The 22,878-nt window shown below is 33.9% G+C and overlaps 1 protein-coding gene across 3 annotated transcripts in view; it reads right to left on the reverse strand.

Moving 5' to 3' along the window:
* Positions 1–22,878, reverse strand: part of CSMD3 (CUB and Sushi multiple domains 3) — a 579,290-nt gene that overhangs the window by 416,413 nt on the left and 139,999 nt on the right. For all 3 annotated transcript variants that reach the window (XM_050970810.1, XM_030234789.2, XM_050970809.1), the window contains exon 4: positions 14,092–14,286. In XM_050970810.1, the coding sequence (XP_050826767.1) occupies positions 14,092–14,286 (195 nt within the window). The remainder of the gene's footprint in view (positions 1–14,091; positions 14,287–22,878) is intronic.

The raw sequence follows: 22,878 nt of genomic DNA on the forward strand, positions 1-22,878 counted from the left end.
AACAGAGAAGGAAAAGCCTTTTAATTGGTACCTACAGAAGTAAAAAGAGCAAAATTTTTGTAAACAAGTTGTATCTCACAGATTTAATGAAAAAATCTAATTTATTGTATCTTTCATCTGATAATTATAAGGCCGTTGGAAAGTGAAATGAAACTTTCCTTACTGTGTCAACTATACATGACTGGAATATCCAGCCACTTCCAGACAGCTCCAGATGAAACAGGATCAAAAGGGGAGAACCTTGTTCTACTGATATAGGATTGTCAGAAGGAAAAATAAGTGAAAGGAACCATGAACATATTTACCATATGTTGAATCTCTATTTTATTTTCTGATTATAGTTGAGTGCATCTGTATTTATTGCAAAAAAAACCTCCTAAAAACAACAAACAAAACAAAGTGCTAAAGACTGTGATCAAATGTTAAACCTGTAATAACATGAAAAACAGTTCCCAAAAGTGCCATCAAACTGTGTGAGACATATGAGGCTATGTTTAATTTAAGGCAAGAATTTACAGACTCAGAAAGCAAGTCATAAATTTGCAAAATGGGAGTTGAAAGACTGTTTTAAGAGGTCTCTTTAAATAGTAGGAATTCTTCCACAGACCCACTTATAGCTGTTATATAGACTTCTTTTTCTTGCACAATTCAAGCTTACTTGAGCAGCTACAGTTACCTGCAAAAGAGGATAATGGAGTCACCATGCACCTAGACATAAAGAATAACTGGTCCTACTGTGGCTGCCTGGAGCATTTAGAAAGAGCAAATGGTTGGCAAGTCACTTTGCTGACTTAGCTGTATTTAAAATGCAGCTATTATTCTTCTTCTGCAGTTATTAATCTTACAGTATGAATAATGAATAACTGCATGTTATGTGGAAAGAACTGACTTCTCTATCAGGGAGTGAGGAAAGGGAAGAACCTGTAATTACTGTACTTGAGAATCCAGAGAGCCAGCTATTGATTATTGTGCTATCCCTTCCTCTGCTCTCTCCCTTCAGTAAAGAAGTGCTCTCAATCCATTTGCTGTACCATTTATAGGTGATAAACCCTAGCTCAGTGAGTATCAGTCACTTTATTTTGATTTGCTCAGGTGATGGAATATTGTTTGTTAATGGTTATAAAATTTGACTTCAGTCTTTGGTGTTCCTAGTGGAAATGGAACACTTTATAAATCCTTGGTGTATGGATAATATACACAAGACTTTGATAAATGTCAGAAACTCTTTAAGCTTACATCTCCAATTAAAATAAAATTCCAGAATGTTTGCTCATGAAGTTACACTCATTATTGTTATTAACAAACCTCCGCTTTTTAAGTCATGTTCAGATAAACAAATGTAGGAAAAAATGTTTATCATTCTTTCAGTTTGACATGAAGTAACCCCTACCTCAGCATTTTTACTTGGTGTTCAAAGATGCAGAAGGACTGAATCTCCAAATATTGCTTTTTCAGTATTTGTATTGAAATTTCAGTATTTGTATTTCATGTATTAAATGAGAGTAAACGAAGAGTTAAACCACAGCATTTTTCCTACAGAGGAATTCACTTTGCTTTTTACTTCAGATAGTTAGAAAATTGGAATTTGACACCACAATTTTGGCCTGCCTAGAGACTTATAGATTGCAGTAAATAAACAGCATATTATTCTGGGACTTTGGCCAAATTTGTCTACTGAAGCCCTTTAATTTGTGTCTTACCAAAAGTGCTCTTTTCCATGGATAAAACAGAAGGATAAAAGCCTTGCCTATCTACCTGGAATTCAACAATTAATGTTCTGAAAAAAAAAAAAACCCAACTAAAAACAAAAAACAAAACAAACCCAACCAACCAACAGATCAATAGGAAAAGTAAAACCTAAATATTTTTCATTAAAAAATGTTATTTAAAAACCAGGACATTATTTTAAAAGTGAGACAAGAATTAAAATTGCCCTCACAGATTAACTGGACACGTCCAGAGACCATAAAGAGCATGCTGTAAGTATGAGCTGTGATCCCTGAAGCACAAAACTTCATAGTTAGTCTTTACTAATCAGAGCCCAATACTTCAAGCATAGATAAATTTAAAAAATCAAAAAAAAATTAGCAAACATTACTGGTGGTCTCATGAGTTGTGAAGTAAGATAGCATTAGTATTGGAGTAGCTAAAGAAGACCAAAACTAAATATGTAAAAGAAAATTGCAGAGGAAGAAAATAATTGGTTTCTAATGTGCATAGATGCAAAAGTACACATGGTGGGGAGGGAAGAAGGAGGTGGAAGATAGTATTTTTAAGTTTTAGTGGGAAAAGATACATGTGGAGTAAACTATTAAGGTTCTTTCTAATAATATTAAATACAAAATATAGAAAACCACTGCCTTTGGAAAATAGTAAGATTCTTAAAAACTATCTGGACATTATCTAGTGGGAATAAATGTTGCAGTGGAATTCAGGATTCTTGAAGATCTTCTGAAATCTTTACCATTTTCATCCTGCCATATTGCCACTTCAACAAGAGAGGGCAGGAAGGCTAAAATGTATGAGAACTAGAGACTTGATCTCTTTAAAGAACACTTCACACCTTTCCTCACCCTTATCCTGACAATATGAGTTCCTTGATTGTTCTAGTGTTCTCTGATCCTGATCCACAAACCCTGGACCAGCCCATTCTGCACCTTTGTCTTCTGAGAAGTTTGCATACGTCATTTGTTACACTCCAGCCACCTGAGCTGTCCTACTATCTCTCTTATTCCAGCAATGTTGCTCTTCTGTGACTCCTTCTTTTGTCCCAGGATGACCTGAGGCAGGTATGCTTTCACCTTGCCTTATCATTTCTAATGTTACCCATGTGCCCATCATTCTGCATCCTTTTTTATGACCCCTGTCCACTGCTACCTGACTAAAATGTGGGTCAAAATGTCTGTTTCCCATGGATCTTAGCTTAAAATTATTTTCTTTCCAACTTGATTATGTAAGTATTGATACTGAAAAAGATCTGCTTTCCTCATGGTTCTCTAAAGAAGACAAAACTAGGAACTAGGCGTCAAAAACAAAGACCTTTTTTTTTCACTATTAGTTACACAGTTTTTACAGGTTCCAAGATGTATACAAAAATTTTAAATATACATACTTACAATTATATCAGAAGAAAAATGTGAAATATGGAGGTCTGTCTCTTCTGTCATGTCTCAAGAGGAAATGGCCATAAGTTGTGCCAGAGGAGGCTCAGATTAGATAATAGGAAAAAAAACTTCACTGAGAGTGGTTAGCCATTCAAATAAATTTCTTGGGGAGGTGATGAGGCTCCATATCAGGAAGTGTTCAAGGGGCATCTGGATGTGGCATCTGGGGATATTGATTATGGTGGTGCTTGGTTGATGGTTGGACTAGATAACCTTGAAGGTCTCTTCCAACCTTGATGATGCTGTGATTATGTGTATTTTATAATGTTATGATATGATATTAAATCTTCAAAATGAAAGATGAGGGAACTGTGGCATGGAGAGAATTGATGCATAACTGCACACCAGGGAGTTTCTTTCTCTGAACTGCAAAATACCAGCCAATGTGAAGAGTATTTGGTTTAGGGAGGTTAAACTGATGAGGCAGCTAGTGATCCTAAATTCTCACAATTAAAATTTTTGACCTCCTCTCAGTTTGCCTTAAAAGAACCCAGAATTAACTTGATGGTGTAGTGCAAAGAGAACTTTTACCCATGAACTGTTTTGTGTAGCTGAGATAAGGTTACCTCCACCAGTTATTTCAACAGAAATGAAAAACATAAATTTAATGTGCTACACCTGTACAGATCTACCACCAAAAGTTTAATCCTAAACAAAACTCAGAAGTCCAACATACAAGATGAACGAATTAACAAAACAGACTCTTTGCCTATATGTTCATTACAGTAGTTCTGTGAGAAATTAAATCTTTTCTGATGGAATCAGAAAAGATTTCCTACACATGTAGCAAAAATGCTACAACTTCATTAAATTTAAATACCCTTCCAGAGTCAAGATAATTTAGGGCAAATTGGTTTTAGCCTCTGAATTTGCAGAGCTGAATGAAAAGATGAATACATTTTGTGGAATTCCAAATTTATTTTAGTAACACAATGGCATCATCTTCAGACTCCTTCATCAGTGTACGATTGTAAATATTGAAATTTAAAAACAAGCTACAGTTTTGGAAACCATCCCACAAGACACCAAAAGTGATGTCTTAATATTTAAACAAACCAGCAACACTTCCGCTGATTATGAGAACGAGATTAATTAATGCTTAAGATGAAGATTCATGTTCCATAGGTGAATCAATCTTTAGGGTAAGGAAGATGCAACCTTAGACAGCTGTAGTCTTGAAGAATGCTAAAATGTCATTCTAGAATTTTAGCAATGAAATCTTTCACCTGCAAAAACCACTACTGGCCATTAGTTATTCTCTTGAAGAAATATTTGAAGGACTTTAAATAGTCCCCAGGAAACTAATTTGCTATGACTTCTGCCTTCCAGATATAATTACAACTGAGTATAAATCAAGTTTTGCAAAGTGATACCAAAATACTGAACAATATTCTCACAATTTCATTTTATATCCAGGTAAATTCTCGTTTTAGGCAAAAACTGAGAGATATTGAGAGGTTCATCAAGTCATAATTTCAATGATGTTAGGAAAATATACTAGTCTGTTTAGAAGCCTATGGCAGACAAAGGTTTTAGATTAAGCAGTTTAGTAAATTGAATTAATGAACCAGTAATTACTTTGAAAGTATCTCAAATTCTTTTCCAAATATTATTTCTGCTAATTGATGACTAAAAAAGTTTTATCCAAGAATGCCATACAGGAAATGAACCATAGAAGAACAGAAGGGTGTTAAAGGGAAACAATTGCCTTACAAAACCGGAATTTACTAGCCCAAACTGGGATTAAGCTAGTTATTTATTAAACATCCATCCTCCTGGAACAGTCTTTAGGTGTTTCTAACAAATAAAGATATTAGTTTTTAATCAGATGTGAGAGACTGAGTCTTTGTTGTAACTGACAATTCTAGTACAGTGCTTTCATGCTAAGCATCATCCTAAACCAATACTTTACTTTTCCATGTTCCTTCTTCCCATTCACTCATCTTGACTACTGGGAGTAATCCTTATCCCTTTCAATTTCAGGTATAATTCTCACTGTTATGTTGTCCTCTGTGAAAATTTCACAACTTAATTTAAATTGCATATGTTAACATTATTAATTAGCACAACTTCTATATCCTTTGTCCATTAAAAAAAAATTTAAGAAAACAGGAAATGAAAGCAGTGTTTCAAGCTTTTCATAAACCACCCAACTAACTTCAACCCACTTGTGTAAGAAGTCCTAATTCCAACCTTTAAAATGGTGGGAATGAAGATTTTGGTATTCAAGAAGTTTTATTGTGTTCAGTATTGGGTTAGATTTCTTGAATATCTGATCTTTCTTTTTTCCTCTTCATTGCCTATATCAATTGTTAAACCAATCTTTTGTAAATAAATTGGTCTTATTCATGCTTCTTCTGTGAAAATTAGCAAGAAAAGCCATCATTATATCTGTATTTTCCTTACTTTGGTGTTAACTACAACTTTTCCCAAACATTCTCTTCCTGAAATAATTACATATACTTTCTTTCTTCTTTAAGCAGAATTTAATTTATTTAGAAAGAGTTAATTTCAGCTTCTTTCCCCAGTCCTCTGCATGTTGTTTGGAGATGTAGTGTAAGAGGCCTGTTTTCCAAATTAACATGGTTACTGCACTGATGAGTTTAAATTACTTTGATGCATATACCTTTTCATTCTGGACTATATCACACCACCTGAGGGTTAATCCACTGCTAATACAACTTTCTAATGGATCTTAGGAGACCTACTTCACTACTGATAGGAATTACCAAAATTACAAAATAATGTGCAAAGCCAAACTATGTTAACCAAATGGAAGTATGATTCTGATGTTCTGATTAATATTCTGATGTGGAGGTATACATTTTTAGAGAAAGGACAAGTAAGAAAATAATTTTAAGATATTCAAAGCTTTGAAAATGTAAATACTGATTAAAAAATGAATCTAATAAAAATGAATTATTTTCTTTTAGAAGTATTATGAATTATTTTCATAGTTAGATTGCTTTCTAAAAATTTGGGGTTTTTTTCAAGTATCATTGCTATTACAGTAGCACATCATTGCATGCCATAAATTTTCACATGGGAGCAGTTCTCCATCCATCTTAAGGACTTCGTTATTTGACCATCATTTTCATAAATGAAGAAGCACAGGTCTAGACATGAATTGATTGTTTTAAACCCAATTGGAACTCTTGTGAATAATGTTGCCTGCTGAACGAGCATGTACAGTGTTAGATCATTACTGGTATATCTTCAATGAGTTAGGAATATATTCACCAGACACTATATATATATATATATATATATATATATATATATATCAGTAATGCTAATATTGTTTTTATTATTACTGCAGTAAAAACTAGAATATTTTACAATTAGTGTTAGGAATATGTGGTAATTCTGATGTGGAAAGCATTTCTATTTCTGTACCGATTTCCTGATTTACAACATATCAATAATGACTTAAAATAGCTTTACATAACTCAGCAAAGTTTTACCACTATTTGCAATAATAAGAAATCAATGGTTCTGGTCACCCAATAAAATTAATATAGAAATTTGCTATTCTTCAGGCTCAGTTTTTTTTTTTTTCAAATCAAGTAGACTGTGAATTATTTCCCTGATAGTGAGTATTAGAAAGAATAGTGAGTATCCTGAGAATAACACTAATATAATTAAAAAACATAAGTGTGGTAGAGCACAGTGGTGAGCAATTTTAATGCTTTTCATAAATGGAGGAGTTTGATTCTATTGGTGCAAAAAATTACACATTTTAAAGAGGTCTAAAATAAAGAACTCACCAAGCTCTTTTATTGAAAAAATTCAAAGCAACAAAAGGTATTGTATATTTCGTTATTCAAAATGTCATTCTGGGTATTATTTTGCAGATCTTCTCTGCCCTGCTTGAAAGCACACAGCATGGTACTTGAAAACACTCAACCATTATTCTACTATTTCAATAAAATAGTAGATCTTTTTCATTATTTCCACCCCTCAAAGAATCTTAGTTAATATCTCTAATTCTAGGTAGCAGCATTGGCATTTATATTTTTCCAAATATCACCCATAAGAGTGTTAGCCATTCTAAGCCACTGATTACTTATGTCCCAAAAAGGATCTGCAGAAAAGCTCTGGAAAACTGCTCAGATATAATTGCTTATGTATAAGAACATCATTTTACAAAAAATTTTTTTGTTTTCTTTTAAATTTTCTCAAATAATCCAACATGTTTCTTATCCAGACTCACACAGCTATGCCTGGGCTTTTCCCAAGAATAAGCACGAATAACTATTTGTGTGTAAGAACTCGCTTCAGGCAGAAAACTGCTCATTCCCAGTGAGATGTAATTTATTCCTGCTTTCAAGTTAGTGCACTCTGTTTTCTTCTGTGGTATTGTCAGTTCCAACAGTTAATGCATTACATGGCATCAAGTGCAGTACTTTGACTTTATATCCTGCTTTGTTCTTTACACAGCCTACAAAGACCAGGTTATACCAAAGATTTAAAGGGAGTCATCTTCCTTTACTGTTTAAATTACTAGGTTCTTTTTGACATGATTTCATAGATTCATAAATCCATTTGCAATCAAATATATCTGTCTGTAAAATGCTTACACTGATATATGATTATTTCTTGGTAATTATGTGAAGTTTAATTTTAATTGTTTTCTTTTCAAAATTCCATACTATACTATGCCATATATAAACATATACAACCACTAAATATAAGTGTACTGGGAGGTCCACAAGACACTTTAATTTAATTTGAAGCTACTCTCTTTTGAATCTGACCTAAAACCTACCTCATGGAGTTGAAATATTTATAGTCATATATCTGTGTACTTACACAATTATACCAGTGACTTGCAATTAACAAATTTTTTTCAGTCCAGTGGGTTCTGCATAGAGGAAATGGCAAAATATTGCAATAGTGAGCTGAATATTCTAATTCAATTTTGACATGTTAGATCACTTTTAAAAATAAGAGCTTATTATTTCAATTCAGTTCATTTGGAATAAATCCACTGAAGAAGAAGAAATTAAGTATACGTCTATAAAGATAGGTAAAAAGAAACATATCTTTATAATTACATACATACACATATATTTCAGGGGAGTTACAGAATTCCCAGACTTGGAATTTAGTATGAGTCTCTTCAGCCTTTTACCTGTCATGACAATATATGCAAGAAATAACTCAATATCCTCCCAGATAAATAGTAAAGAAAGCAGCAATTCATTTTTTCAATGGAAAAAAATGAAGCAAGTCAGTGGGTTGTGCACTTTTCTTATCAAAATACATGTTCACTAAGACAAGTAGAAAGACAAAGTCTCTCTTTGAAAATACAGAGTTTTTATACTGGCAGATATTTTTTAGCTATATGTACAGGCAATTGGAAGGTCCAGAAGACACTTTAATTTAATTTGGATTTTATTAGAACATCTAGGAATACAAGTGCAACAGTATTCTGCACTTGAAATTTCTGAATTCCAAAAAAAAAAAAAATTTTAGAATGGAGAACCTTGCAATACCCATTTTAGTATGGAATAAGAAACTTTTGGAAGACATAAAAGTCAGAATACTTTCTTGATTATGAAAGTGTCTAATTCATAGAATAAAAATATTATATACAAGTGTAGCATTATTTATTACTATCAGTAAATTGTTTCTAGTTTGCTGCATTATGGAGGAACTGCAAGCTGCAACATTAGCTCAGGAATAGGTGATATAATTAAGCTTCTGTCACATTTCATGATTAAAAACAACCTTATCAAAATTAATTTTTCAGGGGAGAAGGTTTATTAAAAACTTATCATGGATTTTTCACAGCATTATTCAAAGAATCACAGAACTGCTAAGTTTGGAAGGCAACGCAGTGGGTGATCTGGTCCAAACTTGCTACTCAGGCAGGGCCAGTTAGAGCATATGGCACAAGATTGCATCCACCAGGACCCCCAAGTCTTTCTCCACAGAGCTGTTTTCCAGATCAGCCCCCAGCCTGTGCTGGTCCGTGGGGTTATTCTTCCCCAGGTGCAGAACTCCACTGTCCTTTGTTGAATTTCAGTCCTTCCCTGTCCATCTTTCCAGCCTGTCAAGGTCTTTCTGAAGGTCTCACAGAACTCAGGTATTGGCCACTCCTCCCAACTTTGTGTCATCAGTGAACCTGCTGAGGAGACATCTGCCATATTGTTCATGTCATTGATGAATAAGTTAAACCATTCTGGGCCCTGTATGGCACCTTAGAGGATACTGCTAGTGGCAAACCTCAAACTAAACCCTGTGCTACTGATTACAGCCCTGCTATTCAGCCATATTTTAATTGACCTCTGTCCACTAATCCAGTCAACAGTTCTTGATTTTGTCTATCAGGATTTTGTGAGAGACAGCATCAAAAGCCTTGCTGAAGGCAAGGTAGACAATATCCACTGCTCTTTCTTGAGAGATCAATATCTACTGATCTTTACCTGATCCCCATTGATCCAGGTAGTTTTTTCACTGTAGAAGGCAATCTGTTTGGTAAGGCTTGATTTACCTTTAGTGAATCTATGCTAAATACTTTAAATTTAGTGAATATGCTAAATACTGGTTGCCTTCTTGTCATCCATATGGATACAGATAGATTTCAGAATGAAGTGCTCCACCACCTTTCCAGGGATTCAAGTGAGGCTGACCGGCCAATAGTTCCCTGTCTCCTTCTTCTTGCCCTTTTTCAAGCCCAGGGAAAGATTTGGTTTTTTTCCAGTCCCCAGGCACCTCTCTCGATTGCCATGACCTTACAAAGATGACTGTGAGTGACCTTGCTACAGTGTCCAGAAGCTCTCTCATGGACACATCCTGCCAGAGCTCATGGGCTTGTGGATGTCAAGTTTGCTTAGGTGTTATCTAACTCAATCCTCCTTCACCAAGGAAAAGTCTTCTTTCCTAGACTCCTTTACCCTTGTCTGCGTCAGAGAGCCCTGAGGGCTGATCATATCAGTGAAGATTGATGCAAAGAAAGCATTTGATAACTCTGCCTTCTCTGCGTCCCCTGTTACCAGGGTTCCCCTCCATTTACTAATGGGTCCACATTATCCTTTTGTTTTTCTTCTGCTATTGATGTTTTTTAAGAAGCCCTTCTTGTCCTTGACATCCTGGCCACATTTATTTGCAGATGGGCTCTGGCCTTCCTGATGCCATTTCTATTTTGACAATCTCTATATTTATTCCATGTGGCTTGATGCTTCTTCTAACGCCTGTGCATTTCCTGCTTATGCTTGAGTAATGGCAGGAGTTCTTTGTTCATCCATGCAGATCTCTCTCCCCCTTTGCCTTTGCCTGATTTCTTGCTCATTGACATTCAGCATTATTGGTTTTGCAGAAAGTCAACTTTGGATATCAACCAACTCTTTTGGACCCCATTTCCCTCCAGTGCCTTTTTCCATGGGATTCTTCCAAGAAAATCCCTGAAGCGGCTAACATCAGCTCTCCTGAAGTCCATGGTTGTAGTCATACTTGGTCCTCCTTTCCTGATATGTAGCTCCAAAGTTTCATGGTCCCTGCAGCCAAGGCTGCCCCCAACCTTCACATCTCCAAAAAGGAGGTGCTGTTAATATGAGTTTGAGCAGCTCACCATTCCCTGTGGGGTCCTCTAATACCGGTGACAGGAAATTATCATCAGTGCTTTCAAAGGAACCCCGTAGACTACTTGTGCTTTGCTGTGTTACTTCTCCAGAAGATGGCATGGTAGATAGAGTCCCTCACAAGAACTGGTGCATTTGATTGGAGGCTGCTCCAAAAGCCTCATCCTCCTCCTTCACCTGAGCAGGCAGCCAGTAGTAAGCACCCAGAGCAGCGTCACCTTTATTAAACCACTCTTCGATCTGAGCCCATAAACTCTCAACTCACTTGTCGTCCGCCCCAAGGCAGATGTTGGTACATTTCAAGTGTTGTCTCACATAGAGAGCAACTCCACCACAAAGTTGACCAGAAAAAAATAAATAAAATTTAGATTTTTTATAATTAGGGTATTTTTTTCACTTCTAGTAAATCTAATAAAGTAACAATATTTTAATGAATACCAAAACATGTAGGTGAAAATCTTTGTGCATTCAAATAATGTTCTGTTAGAAAGAGGATATGAAATAAAGCAATCATTAAATATGTCTCCTGTGAAGACATGAAATCCTGTGGAGACAAGTAAAAGAATAAGAACCTATTTGAGGAATCTTTCTTCATGAATAAAATTTCGCCTAAAAATATATAACTTTAAAAAATGTTGGTATATTGGTATAATACGTTGCTATGTTGGCAAATATTGGTATAATTTAACAAATCAAAGATTAAAACATTTAGTAGAGGGTCCTGTATATATTTAGTAGAGGGTCCTGCTTGTGAAAACACTGTTGTTTTCAATGAAATTCCCCATTTTAAAACATATAATAATCACAGTGCTAGAGCACAAGCATGACATCTTCCTTATCTCTTTATTTGAAGTGAAGGCAATGTAAGAGGAAAGATCTAAAATAATAATTAAAAAAACCTCCTCAAATTTATTTGTTCTGAAGTACACACCAGAGGCAGATGAGAGTGATATTTACACACAGCTGGTCTACAGACATCTGTGATCTTATGTCTGCTGACTTCAAGTATGTCTCAAATTCAGGTTTTTTCTGAAATGTCAGAAAGCAAAGAAGCAAACAAGCAAACAAACAACCCTCAAATTAATATTGAACAAAATATACTTTTGTTCTGTTCTTAGGGTTTTTCTTGCTTGTGTCAGAATCCTCTGTGTTAGATGTAATGACCATTGGTAGAGAACAAGACATTTATCACAGCAAATCTTTAAGGATGAGTGTTTAATCAGAGTCTCCATGGCAAACAGTGAGAAAGATAAGAAGCTTATTAGTCTGTAATCATCTTTAGCAACCTTTTGCAGAATTCAGCATTGGATAATTGTATTAGGCAAAATTAGTAGAGATTCATTTGAATGGAATCACAAGGGTGCATTTTATATGTAAAGTTAGATGTTTCTGATACAAAACATTGAGTCACAGAAGGAACTCTTGGGAATAATTGGTTATTTTTCTTTTATTGGACATGGCAAAAAAAAATGTGCATTAAGGCTTTAAGCCACAATGTTAAGATTTAAATCAAGACTCTGCCACTTTCTTAGGTTATGTTTCAGTAATTTGTAACCACCACTGTTTAAATTTGTACCTTAGGTTTTTTTTTTGTTTGTTTGTTTTTTGTTCATCAAACTTTTACCTTTTCAATTCCTCATTGCTATTGATTATAGAATTGTCTTCTCAAAAACAAAATTTTTCCTTCTGCATGACTTTCTGCAGTGAATCAAGCCACTGTCTAATCTTCTTTCATGTATACAGAAAAGTTTGAGTCCTTCAGTCTCTAGACAAAATGACGACTCTGAGTCCTAACAGAACTTGTTTCCTCTTTTTTCTGATTCCTTTCCAATTTGTTAACTTTATTTTGCCTTAAGAAATGACACTGTGCAGATAGTGACCTCTCTAATTGTGAGTTTAAAAGTATGGTTTTCATATTCTCATGCAGTAGTCATCTTCTTACAAACTAGTAATGTCTAACCACAGGGCTACTTTGGGAGTTTATCATATAAGTTCAAATTTACACAGTATATTTTCATCCCCCTTGGAGCAAAACCAAAATATATCCAAAGATATCCTGAAAAATGCAGTATCAGAAAAAAGAATGTGTAACTCATTCAAGAATACAATTTTTTATGCCATTCATTTCAAAATTGGCAGATTGAGAATTTGAGTAATGAAGTCCATTAGACTTTGATTTTGTTAAAAATGTCTTTTGCAAGTTAACATATTCTCATCATATCTTTTGCATTCTCATCTCCAGAAACAAAATTTGGATATATACCTTGATTTTATAAATCTCCTTCATTATTAGCTAGCAATTTTCTAGGAAGTATGATTGGAAAATTCAGAAGTTATAAATACTTTTACTGGAAAATAGTATTATTGAAAATAAGTTTCTAATTTTTTCAAGGCCATCCATAAACATATTAAACAGTTATAATCCAGGAACAGGAAATGAGAGTATTTCCAAGGGTATTTCCAATGACACACTTTTCTAATACAGAATTAATTTTTTGTAGTGCTGTTTGACCATGTTCTAACCAATCTGTATTTATTAGAATGGTAATTTCATCTGGAATGTTTTTGTAGCCTCTGCAATACTTCATCAATGTTTTAGACAAATATAAAGGTTGCATTTTGTAAAATCAACCTGTGAATCTAGAAACATCCCAAGTTTACCTGACATATTGTGTTTAGTGGTGTGTAGTAGTGATAGTGCCTTCATTTTATCAGCATAACCTCCTTTTGCTGCTCTGCAAACATTATTCATCTTTAACAATATTTCTCTCCAAAAATAAGATTTACCCATAATACGGGCTTCCCTACTACTGCCATATTTCCAATAAGAGCAAGGGAAAAGGATTTGACCTACAATACTTGTTAAAATACAAGGGATATCCTATATAGAAATTTTAAGATAATCAAACCTGACTGAAAATGAGGTAAGACCCTGTAACTCAATTGTTTTGGCAGTTTCATATTTCTGTTTGCTCAATAGCCCAGTTAGTACTAGACAAAAAGCCAGTTCTTAGAAAGCACTAAGAGATCCCAAATCTATATTCCCATAGTTGCAAGTATCTTGTATGCAGACATTTATAGTCTACTTATTACTAGATTTCTAGTTCTTATTTAATAACATACATTTTAAAAATAAATGATAGCTATAATTTTAGTAGAAAATTTACCTAAAAATTAGTAGGTATATATAATGAGCTACATCATATATGTGAGCAAGAGAACAAAATATTTTAAAGAGGGTTTCTTTAATCATAGTTTAAAACTTAATTATTAATAGAGAGATTAAAATTTGTTAATACTAACATTTATATTCAAGAACATTACTGTAGGATTTGTCTTACCTCTACAGATAGGAACAGGGAAGTCCCATGATGCTGTATTGACAGAGCTGGCTATGCAAGTAAGCTGTGGGTGTCCATCCAAAATATATCCAGTTACACAGCTGTATCGGATTTTGTCACCAACATCAAATCTTTGACCATACAAAATACCTTTTGGTGGAACTCCTGGGTTGCCACAGGAACTACTCTGTAATTCTGGAAAAGATACATATTTATGAATTAAAATGTTTTCATACTTAAAGGGTTGCTATAAATAAATGTTTAATTTTGCTTAAGAGTGTAGAAACAAATTAAGGCATCTTAAGACAGATAGTGTTTTCATGGATATTATGCAACTCTCAACACTGAAAATCCATTGGTGACTTGGTGTATTTAACATTTGCTTAAGTACCCACATATCCAAAACCAGATGAAAATAAGCATGAGGTTTTACTTAAGCTCCAGCTATCAATATATTCCTGTAATTTTTAAATTAAGTTGACACAAAAGAATGATGTCTTTTGTATTAATTACATATGAATGTCATACAAATACATATCATTACATACAAACAGGAAACAAAGCAGCTTGATATATTTCTGACTTTCAAGTTATACAAATGCAAAACAATAAAAAAAGATGTAATGCAAACATGAAAGAACATCATATTTAAATTGAACAAAATTTGGAAGAAAAATAAAATTAATCAAGAAAAAAGAAAATTTTAGCAAGCATAAGCCTAAGCATGATCAGAAATCTGTTTAATGATTTAATAGATTTTAGATAATGAGGAAAATGGACGCGATGCTGTTATAACTAATTTCTGTGCAAAGAATTTGTTAATTTAGTCATGTGAAATACCACAGGTCTGGTAACTTCTAAAATATAGAGCTTTACACCACTAAGAATCCAAAATGACTCATGGCCACTCTTATTCTGATATTTATTCTTATTCTGAGGCCATTCATTAGAGTTCAGTTTCAGTAGCTGGTACTCTTTTGACTGCATACCCTTTTGGTGTTTCAGCATCATAAATAGCTTGATTACAACATTTTCAGTCATTTACTACCAATGTCCTTTAGTTAATGGACATTAAAACATAGATTTTTTGCAAATGTGAACAAAAGATGTTTCATAATCTCATCCTGAGCTCTTCAAGCCTTTTGCCAAGTATACTTAACAGCCTAATGCTAATGGGGAAGAGGCAAATCAGATAAACCTGTATTTGGATTCATACCAAATTCCCCTAATCTAATCAGAAAAATGATGGAAGAAGAGAGGGTTATGTATGTATTGTTTTAATTTCTTTTCCTGAATTCCATGTGACTAAGACATTCTTCAGTAGCCCTGAATTGCTCATGAGTGTGTGCACAAGATATTTAAACATCTAAGGTGTTATAGGTTTCAATTAAAGAATAAAGATATATAAACACTTATTAAAACAATCAGTATGTCTCCCAACATTCATTACATTCTCAAACTTCAATGCCCAGAACTACCAAGAATTAGGAAATCCTACTAGATTTGTGATACCAGCCATGAAACAAAACTATGTAACAGTCATTAAAAGGCAGAATTCACTATAATCATAAATACATTCTCTACATGTCCATACATATATAAACACTATATATATATATATATATATATAAAATATATGCTAACAATGAGTTAATTTGCAAGATTTTATTTACCAATCCTGTTCTGATGTAAGTTAAATATGCATATTAGCTGCTTATGTCATTGCTGTTATTCCTTGCTTTCTCTTACATAATAAACTGTGGGTTTGGGTTTGACTTTCATTGTCTTGCACAATGACACAACAGAGAAGTAAGAAAGTAGCCTGTCTCACCTTGGGCACTTCAAAGCTCACCTAAAGAACTGATATTCTTATCACTCTTTTACTGAACTGTTGTGTGCTGAAGCAACACTCCCCTGCCCTTAAATCTGCTTGCAAGCTCTACAGAGAAGGCAATACTACAGTGTCTCCTGCATATTTGTGCAAAAGAATTTCTTTTAAATCCTCTAACAGTTTTGAAGGCTATTCAATTTGTTATTTATCATCACAACATGTCGAAATGAAGGTAAGAATATCATCTTGTGGATTTTAGTTATCATATGAATCATATTATATTAAATTGAAAACTCAGCCTGTACACAGTGTTTTCATTTTCGACTTCTCCCAGAAGATGAGACTTTCAGAAGCCTGTATCTCTTAGGGCTTTGTAAAAAGGTTGTGGAAAAATTCCCTGTCCTTTGAAATAAAAAATATAAAGATTAACAATGTCACTACCTAAAATTACTTCCTTTACTTTTACTGCTGTCTCACCAAGAATTACCCACAGAAGGCAATTTATTCTTGTAAAATTACTTTATATTTTAAAGCACTAATTAAAAATCACCCTCCTTCTAAAATAAAGCTAATTTTCCAGTTGCAATACTATATGACTCATCTAAAAGGAATTCTTGGCATTTTTCATTAACTTTTTAACTTTATGATAAAGTGGCCTGGGAGTATGTTACTACTTCTAACCCTTCAAGCCATTTTGTTCCTAATTCTAGATAAGAAAGTAGAAAAAATAAATCGTACACTTTTGAGTATATTAATTTATTCTGTGAGTATTTTCATTTTGAACATTTACAAGTGCCTTATTTGGGGACGAGAGGGAGATAATTTACCAAACTGACTGCATTTGTCTTTGATAGGTAGTATCTATTTTCAAACTGAATGTGACACTGTACTACCACCTCCCTGACATTTAAAGCTATGGATTGTTACCCTAAGATTGTCATCTGTCAGGGAGCTCAGGAACTGCCAAACTAGATTGTAATTTTTATTCAGCTCTGCACAGATTCTTGACTTCAGTGACATTTTGATAATCACTAATGATATGATGGGTGGAAAAGTATTTCCTTTTAAATTTGCCATCTTGCAGTTTGGTTGAACTTCTTGTTCATGTAGTCTGAAAATAAACATAATTGAATTTTTTACACACTTCCCACTTTTTTTCACTTTTGTTTGTTATTTCTCATCTCCTTTTCAAAGCAAGCTGCCCCAGTTGTTTCAATCTCTCTCCAAGCAGGAATTTTCTTTGTCCTAGATTTAATTTTGTAAACAAGGTATGTATGAACATATTTGTCCTTTTTTTTTCATGTTAAAACATGAAGCTTAAAATATCCTTCAATGCTATTCAGTAAGTTTCTAATGAATTAATTCTTATTAATGGCACTGTAAATTCTGTTAAAAAGCTGTGGGTAAAATGTATCTGGGAGAGTTCTGCTTAGCAGAAGTGGACCCAGTCCCTTAAAGACTTCAATTAGCAGAAATTCAGCCCCTTATCGATACCAATTAATAAGATATTCAAAATAAATAATATTAAATATAATTTATTTCTGAATTTTTTTTTTTTAAACAAGGCTAGCAGAAATTTAGACTCTCTTTGTCAGCCTTCACACAGGGGGAAACAAATCAGAACCAGATATGGAAATTTCATTTTTACTTCCTTTTTATTCAGATTTTTAGTCAGGAATGTTTAGGGTGTTTTCTGTTATGATTTATGAAATCAAATGCAGCATTATTCTCCCTAAAATGTTTAACATGAAATTTATAATCAAGGTCTAAATATACAAAACAACTATTTTCACATATTCCAGTAATAAAGGCATTTTTCATAGCACTGCATTCTATTTAGCTCAGGTATGAATACTAATGTCCTTCACACACTATTTTATAAAACATTTGGAATATAAATATTTTTTTCATTTTTAGAGGGTTGATCCATATATTTTCATCACTTTTGTTGCAGTTATTGCAAACTATTATGATCCCATTTTTCCCAAAATAAAGTGAGAAATACTGTCAACACGAACATCTTCATGAGTACTCACTTTTGAAAGACACATGTAATATCCCAATACAGGCTAATACTTGTTCCATGTAGTACTTTTGAAATTAAATACTCCTGGTATCCCTGCACTCCCGGTTTGAGATCTCCCCTATGCGGGTGGTACCAGTCCTAAACTGTTCACTTGTGTCCCCTACCCCAAACAGTAATTCCTCTGCCATGCCAACATGAGTATGAATATGTTATTCTAGGGATCATTCCTGCTGTTATTTGGGACAGGACGTGGTGGTGTGCTGGAAACACTGGAATATGTGCTGTACATGGATATCCCTTGGAAAGATGTCCTTTGGCTTACTGACAAGCAAGAATAATTTGGTATTGAAGACTCAAAGCTGACTTCAGAAGTGCTGAATAAATTATGTGTGTGGATATAGGGAGATCCAAAGATCCCAAATACTACAACAGGTGCTGTCTTTATAAAAGTAAGAAGTAGCCTGAAATTACCTTGTCCAAAATTTCATCTATATTGGGTCCTCAAAATAGTTTATTTTAGTTGTCCATTGTTTTCCAAAGGTTTTGCAAACTAAAAAAAAAACTTAGATACATAGCTTTTAACTCATAATATTTTGCCTATTTTGCTTACTTACTATTCTGTCCTCATTCACATTGCTCTGAATAAGCGTGGTCTAGATTCAGATATAATAGGGACTAGGAGAATTAACTGATGAGTATAGGAATACTGTTGTCTTTCTGCACACATATTGAAATGTACACATACATGCATGTTTTACTTGAGATTTCAGAGAGAAGGAAACCACAAGAAAAATTTGGAGTAGGTAATATAAGAGCAGTGAAGGAAAAAAATGAAAAACTTATTATTGAAATATCAATTTAACTGCACAAAAATGTAACATTCAGAGTGTAAAGACAAATTATAAATTAATGTTTTGAAAAATCTATCAAAAACAGCACAGATATATTAAAAGTTTTTGAATTTTAAAAATTCCCCCTCCCAAAATCCAGGTCTTTCCTTTGTAGAAGTTCAACAATAAAAATCGTTATCCCTTGATTCCAGCAAATCTGTCACCTTAAGATGCAAGTGCAGAACGAAAAATCACTATTTTGAAATTCACTTTTGTTTACAACAGCAACAGGACCTGTTTGTCTAACAATCTAAACTTCTCTGAAGTTCTTATTTTAATTTCTGCATTTTCTGTGGATCAGTCAAAAGAGACTGTCATATTCTGGTGTCTAGCTATAAATAGCCAAGCAAGAGAAACTGTGAGAAGTTTTGCTTTGGTTTTTTTGTTTTTCTCCCAAAGGAAGAGAACATTTTTTCTTTCCCTGTTCTAATTGTTCTTTCTTGATTAATATATCTGCAATAGTAACCTCACTGAGGGTCTCTACTGTTCACTGAAGATAATACAGCTAATTACATTGCAGTTTCCTACCTCTTTTTCAATGAATGACATAATTTTGCTTTTTTCTTCCCTTTGAGATTATTTTCATGTCAAAAAATGACAGAGGGCCCTGTTATGAGGGAACTTCCAATGTAGATTTTTTGAATACTGAATTTGACTTTGTTTCTACGTACATTGAAACAATCACTGGATTTGTCTTCCTTGCCAGTAAGACAAGAATGTTTCTATTTATAGCATAAAGTCATATGCTATTTTAATAGGGACAAACTTGTTTCAGCATTAAGTTAGAACTGCATTAACATAATTCTTCTGCAAGCAAGGGAACAGTGAGAAGAAGTACAGAAAAAAACCTCCGGGATATGTGAGGCAAACAAGGGATAATTACAATACTGTAGTCACATTAATACAGTGTCAATGAAAAATTTCTAGGGCTGGCAATGTATTCCCTTCACATGCAATAGAGTGTTCAGGATATCTGCTTAAATCAGCTGCAGATGCAGAACAGCACTAGAGGTGAAGGACCATGCCAAAAGAAAAAAAAAAAAGGCTGTTACTAATTTAACCACAGGGGATCATAACCGGGGACCAAGTGAAACCAACAGAAAGATGACTACATGCATCAGTAGGTATGGTTAAATCTGATGCTTCCCCATCAGACACACTTCTGAAGTGCTGTCTGAAGGGAATGACAAACAGGCAAATATGGGATTGTTAGCAAAACTATATAGTGAACAGCACCAGCCAGAATTACTTGCCTTTACCAAATTTCACTTGAATAGAGCTCTCGCTGCATTAAATTCCTGCACAGCGGCTGAGGGCACCAATTTAATCCTGGGTATGGCTGGAAGGTAGATGCAGAGGGCATGGACTGAGGGAGACCATTAGAAACAACATGAAGTTTTGGCCTGGATGTAAAGTATCAATGCAAGTAGCACAGAGATTGCTGCATCCACTCTGTTATGAAACTATTCAACCAAATCAGTACAACTTGAGTCCTGACATGCTGTATCTGCCACATGTGATGGCTGTTCAGCTTCTAGGGATAAAGTCCAGACAGATGCACCCTGCCTTCCATGCAAAGGCTGTGTAGATATGCCTATGTATGTGTCTAAATAAGATTGTTCTATTTAGACTGCAGTGTTTTCTGAGTACTTTTTAAAATATGACTGTATTCTGGAGGCAGGCTGTTGAAATTACCAAAAAGAGATTATTTCATAGCCCAGGACAACCTAAAGCAAAAATGCTCCTAGAATTTATACCTTATTGATATTCATTCTGCAATATATATTTCATTCTTTTACAGTTATATAAAAGAATTTAATTTTCAATTTCTAAAATATCATGGCAACAACCATCTCATTGTATTACCTCTTTTCATTCCACCTTAGCCTCAATACCTCATCTGATTTTACTTTGTATTAGGCAATATAAATGTTGCATTGTTACCCACTGGCTGTTCTTACCTGGAAAATTTACAGTGATCAAATATGTGAAAAGCTAATGAAAAAATCAATTTAGTCACTGAAGGAGGATGGTATAGCACAAACAAGTTATGTGGTATTATATAGGCAGCATCTCCACACAAATTTTACAAACAAAAATATATACCTATGTCAAATAAATTTTATGAATTATATATATCTGATGTACTAGCATATATAGTTTACTACTGAAATTAAGGTTTCCTTTTTTGTTTCAAGGTGTGACAAAAATACTAGGAAGATGCATAGTTTTTGTACTCAAGATAGAATTTCTGAAAGTAGAGAACAGGATAAAATAGCATATTTCATGTAAGAGTACTGGGTCTTCTAAAGAAAAAAAAGAAGAAATAGAAGATTTAATGAGCACTAATAAACATTTATATTTAATGCATTAACTCTTCAGCTGCTAAAAAGGATAATCTGAAAGATTTATGTTTTAAATTATTGTAAATTAGAGACTGGCTAACCTTAAAAAGAATGTAACTTTTCTTCAACCTTCCTGTTGGCCAAGCTCATCTGAACTGACCAGTGTGCAGTCTGAGGACACAACCACATGGCTAATCAATCATGCTTCATTCTGACTTATTAGCAAAGGTTTCCCTGCTACAGGCCTTCTTCACAAATTGTGTCTTAACATGAAGGCAGAACTCATCGTATGTTGAACTTTTCAACTTGTTTTAAAAAAAGAAAGAAAAAAAGAGAAAAAGTTGTTTATACTACTGTGAATCACTCAGAGTTTAAAAATGGAATTTAAAGCATAAGATGTGGATATTGGATGTCATAGACATGTTGTTGGTCAATGGCATAAAAGGGCACAAAGAAAACCAGTTTTCTCCTGAAGGGAGCTTTGACACGTGAGAACTGGGCACTAGGTGGCATCTGAAACATTCAGAGCTATTGTATGATCTGGCAGAGCAACAAGCATTTCCTTTTTACATATCTCAGAGGTAAGAATACTTCAGTTTCTCATATTGATTCTGTATGCTTTGTTGTTTATGTGTAGAATTACTATTAGGAGACACTGTAGTGCCCTATTAGAAGTCCACACATTTGGGGCAATTGCATCACTTCACTGATCACCTGCTTCTTTTACTCAAAGGCCATGCTGTATCTTACAGTGAAATTTCAGTCTGGCTTTTTGGTATGAAAAACCTGTGACAACATTGACTACAGGAGACATGTTAACAAATTTAGACATACATTCCTGTGTTTATGTTCTGAATGCTTCTGGTTTACAAGAAGAAGAAAAAGAAGATAAATTGAGAAAAGAAAGATGGCCTTAGTTCTCTAATTCAATTTTCATTTAAAAAGTCTTATGGTTTAGAATTTTTCTTTAGCAGATTAAATAATTTTTCTCTCCAAAATCTGTATCAGAATTGTTTTTGCAGTACACTATTTCTTGCTTGAATTAATGCCCTAATTGTATTTGATGGCAAAGGGTCATAATCAGCTTTCTGGGATGTCACGAGGACATTACCCAATTCTTCAGAAGTCTTTTTTAAATTCCATAGTGCATCTCAGCTGGTGGGTTGAGAATGTTGCTCAGTAGGTAGGATACATGGTGGTTGGGCAGTGCCTTTGTTGAGTCAATACTAGATAAATTTTCTGAATGTTCTTTTTTTACAAGTCTTTTTTTTTAGAAGACACAAACTCTTTATCCTTTTATGTCTAGAGGTCTCAGAACATTGACTGAAATTTAAAACCCTTACTCCAAGCTTCCATTTAAAGTATTTTTGTGAATGCTTCATTGTGTACCAGCATATCTTTCAGGCTTTGTATGACTGTCATTCAGTTGAACATGTTTTATTGCATTATATATCTGTCATTATTATTTATTCATACTCTGAAGAATGCAAATTGTGATAATGTAGAAAAATTGGGAGTTAAATTTTTTTGCATTCTAAAATACATCATCTTACTCTTTATCAATTTTTTTTAATCAAAATACTGAAATAAAATCCTCACTCTAGGATTGAAGTGTAATCTCATTTGCTTACATCAGACTGTATCAAAGATCATGCATTCAGAATATAGCTGAAAACAGTGTTGATGCATTAAGCA

The sequence above is a fragment of the Serinus canaria genome, chromosome 2 (assembly GCF_022539315.1).
Source record: "Serinus canaria isolate serCan28SL12 chromosome 2, serCan2020, whole genome shotgun sequence".
NCBI lineage: Eukaryota > Metazoa > Chordata > Aves > Passeriformes > Fringillidae > Serinus > Serinus canaria.